This window comes from Vicia villosa, unplaced genomic scaffold (assembly GCF_029867415.1).
Source record: "Vicia villosa cultivar HV-30 ecotype Madison, WI unplaced genomic scaffold, Vvil1.0 ctg.000101F_1_1_1, whole genome shotgun sequence".
Classification (NCBI taxonomy): Eukaryota; Viridiplantae; Streptophyta; class Magnoliopsida; order Fabales; family Fabaceae; genus Vicia; species Vicia villosa.
In genome coordinates this window covers 375,999-396,256 of record NW_026705011.1, presented here as the reverse complement: position 1 = coordinate 396,256, position 20,258 = coordinate 375,999, and the positions used below count along the sequence as shown (strand labels likewise).

The following is a 20,258-nucleotide window of genomic DNA, read 5'->3' as shown; positions in this document are numbered from 1 at the left end:
CTTGTTTATCTTTCGAAAGATGTTTTGAAAAGAACGTTAACTTTGTAATAATCCGTGTTTGGATGTATACAAAGTATTGTCTTTTTGAAAGTTTTGTTTTGAAAAACAACAGTGTATGAGAATTTTGTTTGTTTTGATTTGAGCAAGCAAACTAGGAGGTCTACCCTGAGTTGTAAGGTCTTTATCCTATTTCCTTTAAAAATCTATCCTTTCACCGGATATAAACGCAAGGTTCGATTTTGTACTCGAAACAGTAGAATTTTGACTTTGATTTTGAAAAGAATGAGAAGGGATTACCTTAAAAGGTGCAAGTGTGATTGTGTTTGTATTCAGATATTTTATCTTTGAAGTTAGTGATCTAACGGTTCAATTTTATCTTTGACATACACGCAGTTTATATTTGCTGGAAATTAAAATGCGGAAATGTAAAGTGCGGAAAGTAAATCTACGCTATTACATCGATTGTGCAGGAAATGTAAACTAGCCTATTTACATGAATTTGACATCCTATACATTTATCTAGGAATTTAAATTGCAAGAAAAATAAAAGGCATGTTTTTGGATTTTTTATGATCGATTTTAATTATAATTAATGCATGATTAATTAAATTAAAATGAAGAAAAAAGATGAAAATAGATTTAAACCTAGAAATTAAGTTTAAAATATGTACAAAATATTTGTCAATTAATTTTAAAACAAAACTAATTTTTTTGGAATTTTTGAAATTTGATTTGAAATTGATTTAAGCTAATTAAAACATAATTATACAAATAATTATACAAATAATTAAAACTTAAAGATAAAATTATTCAAAATATGTACAAAATTAGTTTATAATATATAAACAATATTCAACATAAAGAACAATTTTTTTTATGATTTTTTGATTGGTTAGAATAATTAAAAGCAAATATATAAATACATACTAATTAATTATGCAAAATATTGGAATTATGAAGAAAAATAAAATATTTTTATTTCAGAAAATAATATATTATTTTAGAAGTCTAAAAATATTTTTTGTATATTTTTTGGATTTTTAAAACTATTTTTAATTAATTTTGTAAAGAAATTAAAATAGAAATAAAATTTAAAAGGATACGATCAGGTGTGGTGGATAAGTGTGGTCTATGGTGTGGTTGCATGATCTGGTGCGTTTGATGGAGTGACTGGATTGATCGTGTGGTCACTGAAACGAGGCACATGGCAAAAGCGTGGACAGCGTAGCACAGGATCCAAAGAATTTGAAAAAGCTGGCGCGCGCGTTCTGACTAACCAAAGCTTGCCACGCTTCATCTTCTTCATTTGTAAATGATCCACTGAACACAACCATGGCCTTATTTTCTTTTGATTTTGCCTTAAAAGAAAAACCCCGTTTCGAGGTCATAAAACCCTAAAATGGCTTATGTCTCAATCGTCCATGAAAACCTAATTCCAGCTCCAGAAACGACCAGAGCATCAAACCAAACACAAATATGCAATTACATCTTGTTATACATGCATGTATGATTATATTTTGGTGGGTTTCGATTTGAACAAACCGTGGGTTCTAGGCGTGTGTTCTTGAGGTTTCAATGCTTGCAATTGATCTGGACAGGTTCAGTGAAGTTCAAGGAACGTGTTTGAATACTTAGTTTATGTTAAAACAAGCTGGAATTTAAAATTCGAATTTTAAATTTCCTTCAAAATTTCAACTTGATACAAGTGTGTTTACAAGCATAGAATGGTTCTTAATTCGTGTCCCCTTGTTACTGAAGCTCTATAGCTCTTATATAGACATTGTAGTGCTTAAAAACTAAGCTAAAAGCATTAAGTGCTTTTGTTGAATTCTTGACTTTTTCAACACTTATGGCTTTGCATTCAAGCTACCATGGCTTGACTTTCAACTCTCCTTCTGCTGTACTTTGGCTTGGGGCAGAGTTTAATTGATTCCCTTGATGAGTCATGCTTAGAAATTAAGCCATCCATTATCCTTCCATTTTTACTTTTTATTTAATCTTAAAATAAGATAAAATCAAGCAAAAAATGAATAAAAATGGTGTGGGCCTTGTCTTGGTCGTGGGAGGCCCATAATAACATGGCAAAGATGTTTGAACCATGAAAATTTGGCCCCATTTGGAAAAAATGCATTTTTGAGCAATGTTGGTTTTATGCACTTTCCCAAAATTTACCCAACTTCAACAAGGTGTAAATCCCTCAATTTTTGTCATATGAAGGAGATCTTGCACTTTTTGGAAACCTCAAAGAGTCCTCTAACCAATGCCTTTGGTCTCATGTCAAAATGATTTTTGATGCTCCTTGTGTGTCCTTTTGAAAAAAGTGTCTTTTTGTTGACTTTGAAAATGACCTGTAATGTCTTTGATCATATTTTTCAAATGGTGAATCCAATGACCATGGGATCAATGGCATTTGAAAGATAATTGAATTTCCTTCAAAATAAGCTTTGGTTTGAATTTTTTGGATGAAGGATGAGAGAGTTATGATCAGTCAAAGTTGAGTTGACTTTTCAGGCAAAAACCCTAATTTTGAATCTTAGGGTTTTGTTGATTTTTGATCTTTCCTTGATGAATTATGATCATCCAATGATCAAATGATGAATCCTTTGACAAAATATGGACTTTGACAAAAAATTTCATTTTTGACTGTCTGTTGACTTTTTTGGTCAAACGGGTCGTCTGTTGACTGTTTGAGCTGCTGACGGTGCGTCTGAGTGAATTGAAGTTTGAAAATTTGTATGATGGTACTTTGAGATATATGGATGTGTATGAAATCCATTTGAGCTCTCAAAAACTTGTTTCTCCTGTAAAAACAAGAAAACCCTAGTCAGGGACTGTTTATGTAGGAGACAGTTAAGCGTACCTGATTTTTGTGCAGTGTTGAGTCTCTGCTAATCGCGTGATATTCAGAAGACTTCTAGAACAAAAATCTTGGAATTTTGAATTGTGAAAGATTGATTTGATTGATGGTACAAAACACTGAGAATTGTACTGCCAGCAGTTTGGCTGTCAACTGACTGTCCAGGTATTGATGTAGCAGTTAGAGTGAAAAATCAACAGTCAAAGTTAATTTTCTTTTTTGTTGTTTTTGTTTTTATGTGAAAAATGAAAGTTATTTACATGACTTGTTAAAAACACAGACATAATAAATAACTAATATTTACTGTATGCGGGCAAAATTACCGATAATAACCCTGAAAATCATTTAATGCACAGAAAAATGAATATTTGACTGGCAGAAAACACACTAAATATTATCTGAGTAATTAAGCAATACTATGACAAATAGTACAACATTTAATACTGACAGTACAAATATTACATACTATATTGAACAGTACGACGAATAAACGGTACATTTAAGAAATAAGAAATACGGCAAATTTTAAGAATGACGATTGATAACCCATGCTACAAATAGTAACATGTAGATGATTGGGAGCATAAGCATCCCAGGTCCACAGTGTTCCGGGCTATGCAGACAGAAGAAAGACATGATCACCTTAGCAATGGTGATGACCATAAGAAAACACGTTTCCCACCGCTTCGCCATTTTGTCGGGGAAGAAGAAAGGATGGATTATGAAGTAGAAATTTGAGAGATGAATTAGAATTTGATGTGAGATTTTATGGAAGAAAATGGGAGGTATTTATAGAATGGAAAGAAGGATAGAGACGTTGGGGAATGATGTGATTCCGTACAAAAGGAAAATTTGAGTGGAAATAAGATTTGAAAGAAAGTGTATGATAGTGTTGGGAAAAAGAGAGATGTAGAGAATAAAGTTAGGATTTGATTTTTGAAAAAGAGATTTGAAAAGATTTTTGAAAATAATGGAATATAGTACAAAAATTAGTGGGAAACAAAAGATAATAATAATCTACTTGTTACCAGTACAGTCTGAGTTTCCTGATTCTGCGCCTGCAAAAAATATTTAACTCTGTACCAATTGTGTCAGTACTATTTATCTGTAAATAAATAAATAGCATGTGTGAAGTAATAAACAGTATTTGGCGTTTGCGTAAGAATAAATTCAACTGCAGGCCAAATTACTGTATAAGAAAAATTCTAAAAACTAAGTATTTCATATGTCAGGATATTTGTTGAAATAAAAATCCATGATTATATGAGACTCTTAATTTCCAGATTGGAGTTTTCTTGAAAAATGATGCGGGCAAATTTTGGTGTATAACACTTGCGCACAACTGGGCCCCATTTGACTTACTTTTGGACTTTTTGTAATCATGGCACGTTTATTTATTTAATTTTGCAGGTGGAAATTATTATCAACTTACAATTCCAGCGCGTTTGGCAAGAAGGGTGTTGGTAATGCTCATGAAGGGGGTTCGAATCTGGCCTCCACACAAATAATTATATGCAAATTGTATGTTGTTATGTGTTTACAGATCCCACGCACATGGTCTACGAGGGCGCATCATACACCCTCAAATCCACACCGTTCATCTCCACTGCCATCATATATGAAGACCAAACGCGTGCTGCCTATGATATACCCTCAATAGACCACCTTACCAGATCCAGAGCTAAGTATCTTTTTTTTTTAATTTCTTTTTTTAGTTTTAATTATATAATTATTTTCTTAAACTACTTTCTTTTTCTTTTACTCATTAATTTTTTTTTTCTAAATTTTTTTTTATATTAACTAAATAATGTTGCATTTTGACAATTATTTATTTTTAATCGAAAGCTCGCTTTTTTCATAATTTTATCAATAATTGTTTTAAGTACTAATTTTTTTTCCTTTCTTTTTGCACATATTTTTAATCAACTAATTAATTAGGATTTAATCCAATAATTAATTATAATCGTGATAAATAGTTCTTTCTCGCACTAATCATATTTTCTTGTCATTGCTGCTTTTCAGGTTTATCAAGATTTCGACATTGGCTCGAGTTTTTATTTAATATATTTTTGATGTAATAACTAATTAGGTTTTATTTCCTCGCTCTTTATTTTCCGCATCTCCCCCACAGGTGTTTATTGTAAATCCCCCACCCATAAAACTGTAATAGCGTAGCTTTTATTTTCCGCACTTTAATTTATGCACAATATTTACTGCGTGGTTAGTAATTAGGGAGTGCAACCCCTGAATTGAATTAGAATAATTTATATAAGATAAATATAATCGAATACAATCACGTGATTGCTGCACACACCCATCTTTAGGGTAACTCCTCTCACTGTTGCCTTTCGATCAGAATAGTCAAGTCTCTTCGAGCGTAAGTACTCCTTAGCCTGTTGCCTTCGATAAAATCATCATAGTCCCTCGATATAAAGATCATAGTCCCTTCGAGTTGCCTACGATAAATATGATCTCTTCCCTCGATGTTGCCTCGATAAATGATGATCGTCCCTTCGAATGCTAAGGAGTCTTTACATGTTGCCTAAATGACTATTATATCCTTCCCTTAGACTACCTTCCCTCTTTATGCTAGGGACAGTCTTATGGCGAACGATACTCTCGATGACCCTTTCAAATCCAATGAAAGACTTCCCGCCCTCTCATGGTATGGATAGACCCTTTCGCCCGAAATACTTAAAGAACATGAAAGACAAACTTAGGGTAGGTAGTTCTCAATTGCTTGCTCACATTTAAACTTTCAAAATACTTTTCACACCTCCTTTTCAAATCAATTCAGAAGGCTACGCTTATTTACTAGCTAAAGTCGTTATTCAAACTTTTTTCCCACACTTCAAACATTTTTCAAAACAATTCAAAGTGAGCTAAGAAATTAAGAGCCCATGGATAACCATGGATACAAAGGGTGCTTACACCTTCCCTTTGTATAACCTACCCCCCGAACTCAAAATCTTTTCAAAGGTCTTTCCTGTTCTTTTTGCCTTTCCTAATTGGATAAAATAAAAGTCGGTGGCGACTCTTGCTTACCGTGACATTTCTTTAAAGTCAGTTCACCGTATTACAAACTCCTTGAGTAAGAGTTTCGATGGCGACGACAACCCAATCGTATGTTAACAGAACATTAACCTCAAGATTGGATTGGTAACAACAAGTTGTTGATTTGGATAAATTGTCAAACATTTTGTGATAATGTTGACCTTAAAACAAGGGTTGAGTTTTATTTTAAAACTCTTAATGAAGTTCATAACTGAGGAAAAGTATCTCATGGAAAAGGATACAACATGAACCTCACCTATGTGAATTTCGAGATGATGTCGTCTCAAAGGGAGAGTTAAAGTTTCTCTAATGGAATATTCATGAAACAGGATAGCATATGGCCATCAATAAGTGCTAATTGAGATATGTAAAGGAAAAACCTTTAAAGAGTGTGTGTCAGGTGAAGGTTGAGAAAACACTTAGAAGGGGGGGGGTTGAGTAAGTGTTTCTTTATCGCTCGGAACAATAGACAGAACACAGTTATTTTTATCCTGGTTCATTTGCAACATAAACTACTCCAGTCCACCCTCCTCAAGTGATTTGCCTCTATCAACGAGGACTTGATCCACTATTATCAGAACTTGATTACAACTGCAAAGCCAACTTGAGTGACTAACAATACAATGCACGAGCCAAACTGCCGGTGACTAACAACCTGCACAAACCAACTGTTTGTGACTAACCAACTTCTAAGACTCAACTAGTCCTAGACTTCTTAAGACTTCTAACCTAACTGGTCTCTCAAGGATCTGTTATAGAGTAACCTCAAATGACAATGTTTAAGATTGCTTCTATAAAGCTCTAATCACAACTGTGATATTTCACTAATTTATGGTACAAAAAGTTTGAACTCAGAATATGGATATGAAGCTTTTTCTTCAACGAGTTTGATGTATCTTCACACTTTAATAATTTTCAGACTTATGATGTTCGTGTGTGTGATGTTGTTGATGTTTCAAACGAACATGAATATATAGCTCAAGGATTTTTTGTCCGTTAACTTGATTCTTGAACGAAACATTTAATGCCTGCGTGTTGCTTTTCGTTTTGTTTTCTCCAATGAGCTGCATGTGGATAGCTTCTTCAATCTACCTTGGGAGTTGCGCTTTTTGAATGTTACAGCCTCCTTGCTAATGATTATGTCTTTAACGGTATCTTTCTTTTTGAATCAGACTTCATGATCTTCTGTTCAGTTTGGAATATATCTTCTGTAATAGTATGTTTGCAGTGGTTTTGGTGCTTTATTAGAAGTTGCCTTAAGACTTGAGCATTTTTGCATTTGTTCATCTTTGCCCATCAAGTTCTGATGGTACTTGTATTGAATCATCTTTTGAAATCAGAAACATATAATTAGAGTACCACATTTTCTTATACAAAATTTATTTGCTTGTTATCATCAAAACACTAATAATATGATTAGAACCAAACTATGTTCTAACAATCTCCCCCTTGTTTATGATGACAAAACATTTATGTTCTGTTCAGAAATTTTGTATATAGGAGAAATGGTCTCCCCCTGAGATGTATAATCTCCCCCTGAAATAAATACTTGAAGAGAAATGTAAATAATAACTTCCCTGAGTAATTTCTGCATCTTCCAGAAGTTCTAAAGTATCTTTCTTTCAGATATCGCATAGAACACTTTTTGCTTCAGAAGATCTTTCATTCAGAATGAGTTCGTGCACTTCTTGAGAAATTCTTTCTTTCAGATTTTATCTGCATACTTTCAGAAAGAAACTTTTTGTACTTTGTACTAGTTAGGACTGTTCAGATCATTTAGAATAGTATTTTCCTTTATGTGTTTAATGTTCAGGATATTAGACATGTTAAGCTTTTTCAATAATCAGAATATCAATTTTCTCCTTTTCAATGATGAGAACTTCAAAATTTATAATATTACTTAACTTATTAATTCTCCCTTTTTTGTCATAATAAAAAAGATGTAAAATATTTATGAGCTTTTTAGTGAGGTAAACGGTTATAAGTATTAAAATCAATGGTATCCCAGACAAAATGACAAACAAAAAAGAAAAATTCATTAACAAGAAGACAGACTTTTACAGACACCAATATCTAAGATTTCTAGTAATCATACTCATAACTTCCTCTAATGAAGGGAAAACGTTCACTAGGTTCAGCAAGCAGTTCTTCTTCTTTGTTAAGAAGTTCTATGGAGCGAAGAGTGCTCAGAATGCCTGAAAACTCGAACATAGCGGACAAGTTTCGACTATATGGTATGAAGAAATCTTGATCGCACTTGAAACCTTTAAGAGTCTCTCTCAAGTTTCCAAAGATAATGGCAGCAAGAGTGATTGGCTTTTTTAATTCCAGACGGTTGATCAGGAACCTTTCTCTTGCAGACAAGATTTTGTGGAATTTTCCTCGAGGAATTAGGTTCAAGAGAATGAGACGAAACTAGACTTGCTTTGTTGGAGGGAGATAGTATGGGTTGTTGCGGATACGACGAGCTAGTCTGCTCAAATCATTTGGAATGACAAATGCATTTGCATAGTCAAATACGGTTAGACATGCATCATTGTGCCTAGAGGGACACCCTATTACTTCAGCAATGAAGTCTTCAGAGATGGTTAACTGACATTCATGGATGGAGGAAGTAATGCTCAAATTGTCTTCACTAACTGAAGCATTGATCCTGAATTCTTTTACCAGGTTGATAAAGATAGGACCATTGAGAATGTCAACATAAGGTTTCCATCCTTGTTGATAATAATGGTCGATAAAGTGATCATTGCTTCTGGCTAACCATAAGAATTTTTCTTTGATCACCGTGAGGGTTGGTTGGGAAGACATGACAACAAAGAAGACATAGAAGAAAAACTGACACAAATTGGTTTTAGGGTACTGCAGGATTTTTGACACAGGATTGGATTTTATAAGTGAGATATGAGGGAAGTGAAACGTTTTGCCAAGGTTAATCAATGCATATATTCGCATGCAAAAAAAATGTTTAAGTGACCAAGGAATATTAGCGTTATGATTAAAGACATTTAGGGAAAACGTAGAGAAATTAATGCAACAGTTACCAATGACTTATGACTCATTAGCTTTGCACGCGCGACCTTTCAGAGATTTGAACACGTGCTCAATTTCTCAGGTTAACATGAACTAGCCGTTTTATCTACTGAACTTCTGATTCATCTTAGAAAACAAAATTCTGAACCTAGTAGGTCAGATATTTCTAGATGATTCCTGTTAATAACTTGTGAGAAGTTGTAAATCAGGTAATTCAATTTTTAGGCAACCGAATCACAATAGATAGTGATCATAATTTCATTCAGGACACAATTCCATACTAATATTCTTTAGAATGAATTTGAATCTATCTTCAGAAAGAGGTTTTGTGAAAACATCAGCCCATTGATGGTCTGTATTAGTGAAGTTTAAGCTTAACATCCCTTTCGGAATATAGTCCCTAAAGAAATGATGCTTAATTTCTATGTGTTTAGCTTTGGAGTGTAGGATAGGATTTTTAGAAAGACATATAGCAGAAGTATTATCACAGAAAATAGGAATCTTACGCTCATAGATGTGATAATCCTCTAACTGACTTTTCATCCAAAGCATCTGAGTGTTATAGCCTGCAGCAGCAACATACTCTGCTTCTGTAGTTGAGAGTGCAACTGTGGCTTGCTTTTTGCTGTACCAGAAGATCAGATTATTTCCTAGAAACTGACAGCTTCCAGATGTACTTTTACATTCTACTCTGTCTCCAACAAAATCAACATCATAATAACCTACTAAATTTAACTCTTTGGATTTTCTATAACAAAGTCCAACATTAGTAGTACCTTTCAGATACCTCAGAATTCCCTTCACAGCAGTCAAGTGTGATTCTCTAGGATCTGATTGGAATCTTGCACATAAGCAGACACTAATATCAGGTCTAGATGCAGTTAGGTAGAGTAGTAAACCAATCATACATCCGTAGAGCTTCTGGTCTACTGTAATACGATGGGAGAACTGACTTTTTGAAATGTTGCCGATAGCAAGAGTCGCCACCGACTTTTATTTTATCCAATTTAAATAAAGGCTAAAAGAACAGAAAAAACCTTTTTGAAAGAGATTGAGTTCGGGGGGTAGATTATACAAAGGGAAGGTATAAGCACCCTTTGTATCCATGGTTATCCATGGGCTCTTAATTGCTTAACTCACTTTGTTTATTTGAAAATGTTTGAAGTGAAAAAGGATTTGAATAAGGACTTTAGCTTGTAAAATAAGCGTAGCCATTTTGAAGGTTTTTGAAAAGATAATGTAAAAGAAATTTTGAATTTAAACCAGAGCAAGCAATTAACAGCAATTACCCTTAAGTTAAAAGTTTCTGTTCTTTAAGACTTTGATGGGAAAGGGCTATCCATGCCATAAAGAGGGCAGGTAGTCCTTTCATTGGATTTAAAAAGGGTCATCGAAATTATCGTTCGCCACAAGACTCTCCCTGCCATAAAGAGGGCAGGTAGTTTAAGGGAAGGATAAAATAGTCACTTTAGGCAACCAATGAGGATACCTCAACAATCGAAAGGGACTATCATCATCATATCGTAGGCAACCTCGAGGGACAAGATCATATAACCGAAGGCAACATCGAAGGGACTTATGATCTTTAGTGATGATAATGAACTGAGGGCAACATTTGCTAAGGTATCCTCGTATCCGAGGGACTTGACTATTTTTGAAGTGAAATTAGAGGCAACAGGCAACAGGCAACAAGAAGGGTTACCATTAAAGGTGTGTGGGTGCACAATCAGGTGATTAAATTCAGATAATTTTATCTTGTAACAATTAATGATTCTAAGTTTAATTCAAGGTTTCCACTCCCTATATTACTAACCACGCAGTTAATTATACATAATATAAAGCAGAAAAATAAAACCTTAATTAACTATTACATCCTGTGAGCAGTTACATAATAAGGACCAAAACTTTGTGGGAAAACCACAAGAAATAATAAAGTAGATGATACCCTGCGATAATAAGGCAAAAATAAACTCGTGGGCAAACCACAAGAAAATACAAAATCTTGTAATCCTGCAAGGCAATCAAGCAATAATAATAAAGGGGCAAACAATAATTGGCAGGAAATAAATCAAGGTTAGAAATTTAGATTAACAAAAAAACAATTTGAAAATAAATTAGTGGTTAAAAATATTTAAGGGAAGGAAACCTAGACCTACAGTTAATGGACGACACCTATCTAAGACCCCTATGGCTATAAGGTTTCTAAAATAATCGAGGCTAGACAAACCCTAAAAATTAATTATTGGTTTTTAACCTAATTAATTTTAAAATCGGCTAATCCTGATTAAATTAATTTTATGAACCCTAATTTATTTTTAAATCAACCAAATTAATTAATCCTAATTTTAATCTAATTAAACCTATTTTTTAAATAATTATAACTAAATTAAATTAATTAGACAAACAAATTTGAATTAATAAAAAAAGAACTATTTGAATTAATTATTAAAATAAATAAATGTTTTGATTTTATGAAAAAAAAGGTTTTTATTTTTTATATGAAAAGAGTATTTTTTAAAAGAGATTAAAAAAAAGTTTTAAATTAAAAGAAAACAAATAAGTAAAATAAAAAAAGGAATTATGCAATTAAAATTTAAAAAAATTAAAAAACCTGGCGTATGATCCTGTGCTGCATGCCTGGAGAGGATCATGATACACCTTCGCTTCACACGCGTTGGATTGAGCTGATGACCAAACGAACGGCAGCGATAGTGAGGGAGTATGATAGTGCATGCCTCTTAACGCGTGGGATCCCTTGGTTTTGAAACAAGTTTCGTGCGCGTTCCAGCCAATGAGAGAGTGACGCGTAGTCGTCTTCAACCTCCAAACCGTTGTCTTAGGTATGCAACTCCCTTTAGTGACGGTTCCGAGTCGTAGCCATAACCTGCATCTTACGAATATGTGCAAAACCACACAAAAATATTTCGCAAGGCCATCAATGAATTCGTCTAGGCCTCACGAGTTCAACCATGGCCTTTATTTGGCCTAATTTTACCTGTATAAAAAAGCCCTAATCGAAGCTAGCAAACCCTAACAATGGTGATCGGTCACAAATGCGCACAAGAATCAAATTAAACATCCAGAAACCATTTATGCATCACGACAAACATATATACGCAATTGAATTATGAAAAGATGCATGGATCTATGTAATCGAAACTGAAAAAAATAAGCTCAAACCGTGAGATTATGGAGTTGATTCTGGAGGTGCTGATTGCGTGTAATGATCCTAATAGCTTCTAAAACCTCCAAGGAACGTGTTTGAATCCTTTAAAGAACCTGAACTGGCCTACAAATTGGAAACCGATTTGGATTTATGCTTGGATTTTGAGAGCTTCAATATGGATTCCAAGGCTGCAGGAACGTCCCCTAGTGATCTGTAAAGCTTATGCTCTTATAGGAGAATGATTTTAGGTTAAAAACCTGGACAAAATCTTCTTGAATCAATTACTTGAAATTTGATTTCAATATGATTTTAAAGTTTCTATTTTTGCCAAATTTCATATCCAATCTTCACCAAATTTGTTTGCACGAAATTACATGGAAAATATTCTATTTAATTCGTTGAATTTGATTGGAAATCAAATCCAAATCATATCTTTTCCATAATTCCTTGAATATTTGATTTTAATTGCTTTTCAAATGAATAAAAATTCATATAAAATCAAATAAATCTTATAACTTCATGGCTATTGGATATTGGGCTCTACATATCATGAGGATGGGGATTGGATCTTGAAAATATAGGCCTATTTGCAAAAAAAAATCATTTTGAGGCCTTTTGTTTCACATTTTTTCTCTTAAAATGGTCCAACTTTGACAAGGCATATCTCCCTCAATTTTTAAGACATGGAGTATTTCTAGGACTTTTTGGAAAGCTCAAGATGTCCTCTACAAGCCACTTTGGAAGCTTTTTTCCATTTTAGAATTTTATCTTGATGATATGGGCTTTGACAAAAAACTGCTTTTGGTTGACTTTCAAAAAGGACCTGTAATATTTTGGTCCATATCTCTCAAATTAAGCATTTCTAGCCTTGGGGTGTGAGATACAAAGTTGTAGAGAATTCAATTTCCTTCAAATTGAGCTTTGGATGGAAAATTTCTAATGTTCCATGTGATAGTTATGGCTGGTCAAAGTTCAGTTGACTTTAGGTCAAAAACCCTAATTTAGAAACTTTAGGTTTTGTTGATTTCTGAACTTCCCTTGATGAATCATGATCAATCCTTGATCAAATGATGAATGATACTTCAAAATAAGGATGTTGACAAAAAATCAGGAATTTTGACTGTACTTTGACCACAAATGACTTTTAGGTCAAACTAGTCGACTGTTGACTTTCTGAGCAATTGACTGGGCAATCCATGGAATTGAAACCTGAATTTTGTCATGGAGATAGTTTGAAACATCATAAGCCTTATGAAATCCCTTAGAGACCTTAATTCATTCATTTTCTTCAGAGAATTCAAAACCCTAGTTCAGGAGGTCATTGTCTAAGAGAGTGTGCCCTTGAGTGTTGAACTTTGGTATGAGTTTTGGAAGGTGAAAAGAGATGGTCAAATTTTGGGGTATGACAGCTGCCCCTGTTCAATCTTTTTAAACCTGAGGATGTAGAGTGGTTTGTGTGCCAGTCGGAATCTGAAGGTGGAAGAGGATTGAACACTAGAATACCAAGAAATTTGCCCTTGCTGACGTAGGGACCTTTTCTGGAGATGGGCTTAAAGATGCCATTTGGAAGTTGACTGAAAGTTATCAGGAATGGGCTCTAAGGATGACATCTGGATTTGAGAATATGAGAGTAATAGTAAGTCGTACATTAGACTGTATCTGAGCTTGAAGTATTGAGAAATGCTTGTTGAATATGGGCTTGTAGATGCCACCAAGATATTGAGATGGGCTTAAAGATACCATCTGGGTGTTGAGAGAAAGTTGGTCGGGATGGGGTTAAAGATGCCATTTAACTTGATAAATCTGAAAGTCAGAATACGTCGTACGTTAGACTGTATCTGAAGGATATACTTAGGATGAGTCGTACGTTAGACTGAATCCACTATATTGATAAGTGTCAAAGTAAGCCGTACGTTAGGCTATACTTTTAGGACGAGTCATACGCTAGACTGGGTCCAGTTCGCATTGTTAAATGTCTGGAAAAGCCTTACGTTAGGCTGAAGGATGGGTCGTACGTTAGACCGGATCCAATTTGCATTGATAGATGTCTGGAAAAGCCGTACGTTAGGCTGAAGGATGGGTCGTACGTTAGACCGGATCCAATTTTCATTGATAGATGTCTGGAAAACCGTGCGTTAGGCTGAAGGATGGGTCGTACGTTAGACCAGATCCAATTTGCATTTGATAAATGGCTGGAAAACTGTGCGTTAGGCTGAAGGATGGGTCGTACGTTAGACCGGATCCAATTTGCATTTGATAAATGTCTGGAAAACCGTGCGTTAGGCTGAAGGATGGGTCGTACGTTAGACCGGATCCGATTTGCATTTGATAAATGTCTGGAAAACCGTGCGTTAGGCTGAAGGATAAGTCGTACGTTAGACCGGATCCGATTATTGTCAGAATGAGCCGTGCGTTAGGCTTTGTCTTTGAATGGATTTCAAATTTAAATTATTGCTTTGATTATCTTTGTAATGTACCTGTAAGATAATATTCACTTAGTAACATCGTCAGTTTTATGCAATGTTTATGATGCATGTAATGAGTGAGATGAAGTTCTCAAAATCAATGGGGAGCTTTATATGTTATGTATGAATTATGACTGTATGCAATGTATGATGTATGATTATGCTTTATGCTGCATGGGATATTTCAGAGAGCTTGAAACTCTATAGTAATGGGATCCTGATGCCCGATCTTGTATTGAAGATGTGTTGCTGGGGATTTATGATTTCTGCTTGGGGATGAAAGCGATTTGAATGATTGATCTTGATGCAACCTGACCGGGGATAAGAGAGATGAATAACCTTGTTTGGAGAAAAGAGAAGTATCGGCGAAACGGCAGTGTCGAAGATGTAAACTTTGTTGGGGGACTAAGTCGGGAAGAGAACATTTGAAGATATCTTCTCGAGGGCTACTCTGTGGGGATATGATCTTGTGAAGTTGACTCTGTGGGAAGGCCACGATGCCTTGAATATTGCCCCCAGTATTTATAGTAACTGCAATTCTTGGACTTGTATTTATTGGAACATACCAATGAGTATTGATCAAAGTGTTGAACATGCCTTGCATAGTTTTGCCCCAGCTATTAGGGAATTTGAAGAGTTTTGCCTCGCAAGGATCTTATGAGATGTGTACTACGGGTGGCATGCCCCTAGTACTTAGTATGATGCCCCTGACGGATCGGGAAGTAGCTTCAGACCCACTTGGATGCATGCCCCAGATTGTTTGGCATTCTTGAGAGATTCTCTGAATCTTGACCTGATTTCCCCAGATCGACTGGATGAACTGTGTCATGCCCCTTGTATATGTAGGAAATGTTGCTTCTGAAATGATTTCGCCTGTCGAGATAACTTTTGGTCATTAGTTGTACCATGTGCAAATTCTTCCTGTTGCTAACATTTGAAATTATGTAGCAGAATATGTTTAATAACGAATTCGTGAGATGCAATGCATATGTCTGTCTGGAATTTTTTTTAAAAGCATTAAAACAGGAGATGTAAAAGCGTGATATTTGTAAAAATGTGATGTTTGTAAAAACAAAATATTAACTCAGCATTTATGAAGAACCTTAAGGAGTCAGGATACCTTTTTTGGTGACAGTATGCTTTTGAACTAACCATGCTTCAGTTAGGACTTTCAATGGTTGTAACATGGTCTGGTTCACGGTTTAAGAAACAAAGGATAATGGCTCGAAGTTTATTTGTACCCATCCCAATCTTCGTGATGTTCTTCGATCCTATGCTCAGTCAACTTTACGTTTAAATCCTAGAAGATCTTTGAAGTCGTAATATTGACATTTGATGATGGTTAAAGCACTGGAAGTTTATTTGGATAGGCAGTCATCCTTCTTTGTAAGGTTTTCTTTTGCTGAGGATTTGTAGTGACCTCTTTTTTTTTGACTTTGTTGTCCCTAACTTTTTCCTGAACTGTTTATTTTGAGATTACAGTCAGCGGGATATTTAAATTTTCGGTAAGTCTCCTTCATAGGTTTTGACTTAACAGTTCTTTTTATTTTTGATAGATGTTGACTGTCTGACTTAACAGTTACGGGAAACCATCAATATTTGTGTAAAAGCATACTGGCATGACTGAGTTAACTAAGTAAATACCCTGCCCCAGGTTATGATTAAGGGTTTTAATCTGTATGAGAAGGAAAGCTTCTACTTCTTAGGCTCAAAAGGGTTGACGAGGGATTAACATCCTTATATCTCCACTGTTTAGGAATTGAAACAATGCCTGTACATCGTCAACATAGTCTGTTCAAAAGCATATTGTATGAGGTTGCGGTATCATTTTCGTTATCCTCCCTCAAAAGGCTTACAGCTTAGCAGGAGTTGAATATCACAAAACATAAGTATAATAAAGACACAAATTGAAAAGAGTGATAGCGAAATAATTTATTCAAGACAAACATATGCAGTGCACTGATGATAATTATTAAAATAGATAATGTCTATCATAAGTCGAATGTTTAAACAAACAGAATAGAAATTGCGCGTGAAAATAAGTCTAATGATAAAAAAGTTCATCCTTCTGGACATTAATCAGTCTTGTCATGACTAGGCGTGGAAGCGTTGATCACCACAGGAGTCTTAGGAGGGTTGAACTCAATTTCACCAGCATTGATCATGTCTTGAATCTTGTTCCTCAGTGTCCAGCAGCTATTTGTATCGTGACCAGGGCTACCGGAGTGGTCACATCTCGCATTGGGATTATAGCCGCGAGCGGAAGTATTAGGATTCTTAGGGGGGTCCTTTAAAGTAATCAACTCTGACTTCAGCAAGTATTTTAATGCCTGATCCAGTGACATATTGATCTTTGTGAACTGATGCTTAGGTACATCTGGCTTGCATCGTTGTTGTGGAACTGGTGTAGAGATCGGAACTGCCCCAACAGATTAGTTGCATTCATTACGACCTTTCTGGTTGTACACAGTATTAGCCAAATGAGGTTCCTCAGGTAAGTTGAAGTCAATGATCTTGTCATCAATGAAGTCTTGAATCTTGTGCTTCAATTGCCAACAATCCTCTGTATCATGACCAGGACTATTCGAATGATAAGCACATCTCGCATGGTACTTGTACCCAGGAGTATGATTGGTAGGAAATGAATATGGAGGCAATAGAGTTATCAAGTTCTAATTGAGCAGTTGTTGCAGAACTTGAGACAGCGACATGTGTAACAGAGTAAATGATCGCTTAGGTTTGGATCTCCGATTATCTGGACTACCTTGCTGCTTATGTTGACTCTTCTCCTTCTTGATCAGAAGTGTCTTTAATTTTTCTTGTCCCTCGGCCAAGCTAAGGATCATCTCTTGGAACTGTTTGTTCTGAGCCTGAAGATTCTTGACAGATTGTTTGAGATCCATTTCCTTACTGAAATAAACAGCGGAAAGATGAGAGACATGTTTATAGAAACCTGTGATGCAATGTTTATGAATGATATGCGGGTGCAGATGCAATGTTTTCAAGGAACTAAAAGGATTTTAACATATGTTGAAACAAAAGAAAAAAACGTTATTATTAATTAAATTGCGAATTCATAAGGTCATAATCCATTGGTTACATCAAAGTGAAGATGCGAAAAAAAAGAATAAATAATAATAAATAAAAATGTAAAAATCAAAATTCTGGGACTTTTGTCTTCCTCACGACGCTTCCTTTTCAGAGTCCTGACTTCTTCCTTGTGTGCCTTGATCATATCTTCTCGTTCTTGGACAAGCCTGGAAATCTCCTCTTCCCATGAGTTGATCTGATCCGGAGAAATAAAATCTTCAATCTTCCATTTGCGAGAAAAATAGTCAAGTAAAGCCTCCCGCTCTTTAGCATTTGCTATCAACACTTCTTTTTCAGCTTCAGCTTCTCGCAAACGTCTCTCAAAGTCATCCCTTTCTCTCTTCAATTGGTTAACAGTTGCAACAAGATCTTCGTTTGGAGCAGGGACATATGGCTCAAACGCAACCGGAACAGCAGGAGGAGCTATTCTTGGTACTATAGGCGTATCAGATGGGTATGGCATCCCAAATTCAACAACTCGGTCATAAATCCATTGGAAGTATGGATCCAATGGAATATAGTTTCTCCTCCCTATGTCTTTTGCACCAACTTTCTTTACTTTTGACCAGGCTTTAATGAAGAGATCTCTTTTCTTAGCTTCATTAGAATCATAGCTGAAATATTCTGCACTAATATATAAGGAACATGGCTTGTCTTTTAAAGCGAAACCAAACTGATGTCGAGCTAAAATGGGGTTATAGGTTATTCCTCCGCGAACACCAAGAAGAGGTATGTTTGGGAATTCTCCACAACAATCAAACGACAAAGTTATCTCAAACTCTTTTTGGTACCAAATGACGTCGTCAAAAGAAAGCTTCATAATTCTCTGAGCCCAAGTTAAACCTTCTTCATTCCTTCTTATAGAGCGGGGTAAGTGCGAAATAAACCACTTATACAACAGAGGAGCACATCCAAGAACACAACCTTTCCTTTTTGACGCTCGAAAATGAATAGAGTGTAATAAGTCACCAAGTAGGGTAGGAACGGGATTCTTACTGAGGAATATCTTGATAGCAGCCACATCAACAATTTTATCATAATGGTGGAATAATACTTGCCCATAAATTAGCAAAGATAAAACACTCTCTAAAGCATCCATGCTTGAAGCCTTAGCAAAAATCTCCGCCTTTTCGTAGAGGAAGTCAAGAGGTAATCCAGAGTATTCTTTCTTACTAATCCAAACCTTCTCAATCTCAGCTTTTGGTAGGTGTAGGGCAGCAGCAATGTCTTCCCACTTAGGGTTTTCTTCCTTACCAGTATAAAGGATCCGATCGAGTACAGGAAGTCCCAGCAAGAATGGGAACTCTTCCAAGGATGGTACCAATTGAAAGTCTCGATAAGTGAAGCAATGTAACAGAGGATCATAGAATTGAATCATAGTATTGAGAAGAGTTTCATCCACATTAGTTCGCACCAAGCTTACAAGTGTGTTGAGAGACTCACTGAACCTGAGGGAACTAGAAATGTTGTCACAGAAAACCTTCAATGGTGTAGGCACTTTCTTGAAATGAAGGAAGAACGGTTTACGAACTTTGATTTCCATATTCAGATAACCTACAAAACAACATATGGTTAAGATCCTTCAGTTCCTTGAAATGGGTTAGTCATGATATGCATGTATGCATGAGGCACAAACACAAATAAGTCCACACAAATCACACAATTTCCTTAGGCTTGGCTTGCATGGGGTTTCGACCATGGGAGATACCCTTCCCCAAAGGTACTTCTAAGGATAAGGATGATATCAACAACGGGTTCTACCGAGTTACCCAGAATTGTCAGCCCTCCTAAAGCACCCTCGAACATGATACATACATACGATGCAATGATACTTTGAGAAAGAACCTATCTGAGTTGTAGTATCGGGTAGTGACTATGCTTTCAACATACATCAAGAGTAGTCCCCCCACTATGTTCCTAAAAGTCAAAATGGGTTAAAGGTAACTAAAGGTCCTTAAGCTCCGACTCACCCACAGATATCCGCACGAACCTCCCTCATACAAGAGAAGCATGCAAACACCCATAGAGGCCTAACTTAAGCGTGAACTCTCATATTGACCAATCCTCCACATACATGAAGGAGGTCGCCATGACTATGCCACTTCCTATCTTAAGTGTACTTGAAGCCGGGTATAGGATTCGTCCTTCATTTAATTCCCAAAACAACCCTGAAAAATTAAAGCAAGCAAAGCAAACAATAGAAAACATTTAAGTGATCCTAAACTTTAAGGTAACCCCTCTTTTTATTCGTAATATCGCCAGCAGAGTCGCCAGTTCTGTAATACGGTGGGAAAACTGACTTTTTGAAATGTTGCGGATAGCAAGAGTCGCCACCGACTTTTATTTTATCCAATTTAAAGAAAGGCTAAAAGAACAGAAAAAACCTTTTTGAAAGAGATTGAGTTCGGGGGGTAGATTATACAAAGGGAAGGTATAAGCACCCTTTGTATCCATGGTTATCCATGGGCTCTTAATTGCTTAGCTCACTTTGTTTGTTTGAAAATGTTTGAAGTGAAAAAGGATTTGAATAAGGACTTTAGCTTATAAAATAAGCGTAGCCTTTTTGAAGATTTTTGAAAAGATAGTGTAAAAG

At 35.5% G+C, this 20,258-nt stretch overlaps 1 protein-coding gene across 1 annotated transcript; it reads right to left on the bottom strand.

Annotated features, from left to right (window-relative positions):
- Positions 1-17,657: 17,657 nt before the first annotated feature.
- Positions 17,658-19,208, bottom strand: LOC131624047 (uncharacterized). Its single transcript, XM_058895041.1, has one exon. It carries the CDS (start codon positions 19,206-19,208, stop codon positions 17,658-17,660), a length of 1,551 nt encoding a protein of 516 aa, XP_058751024.1.
- Between the last annotated feature and the right edge of the window lie 1,050 nt (positions 19,209-20,258).

Coding starts and splice junctions, on each gene's coding strand:
- LOC131624047 (XM_058895041.1), bottom strand. CDS start 19,208: ATGGAAATCAAAGTTCGTAAACCGTTCTTCCTTCATTTCAAGAAAGTG.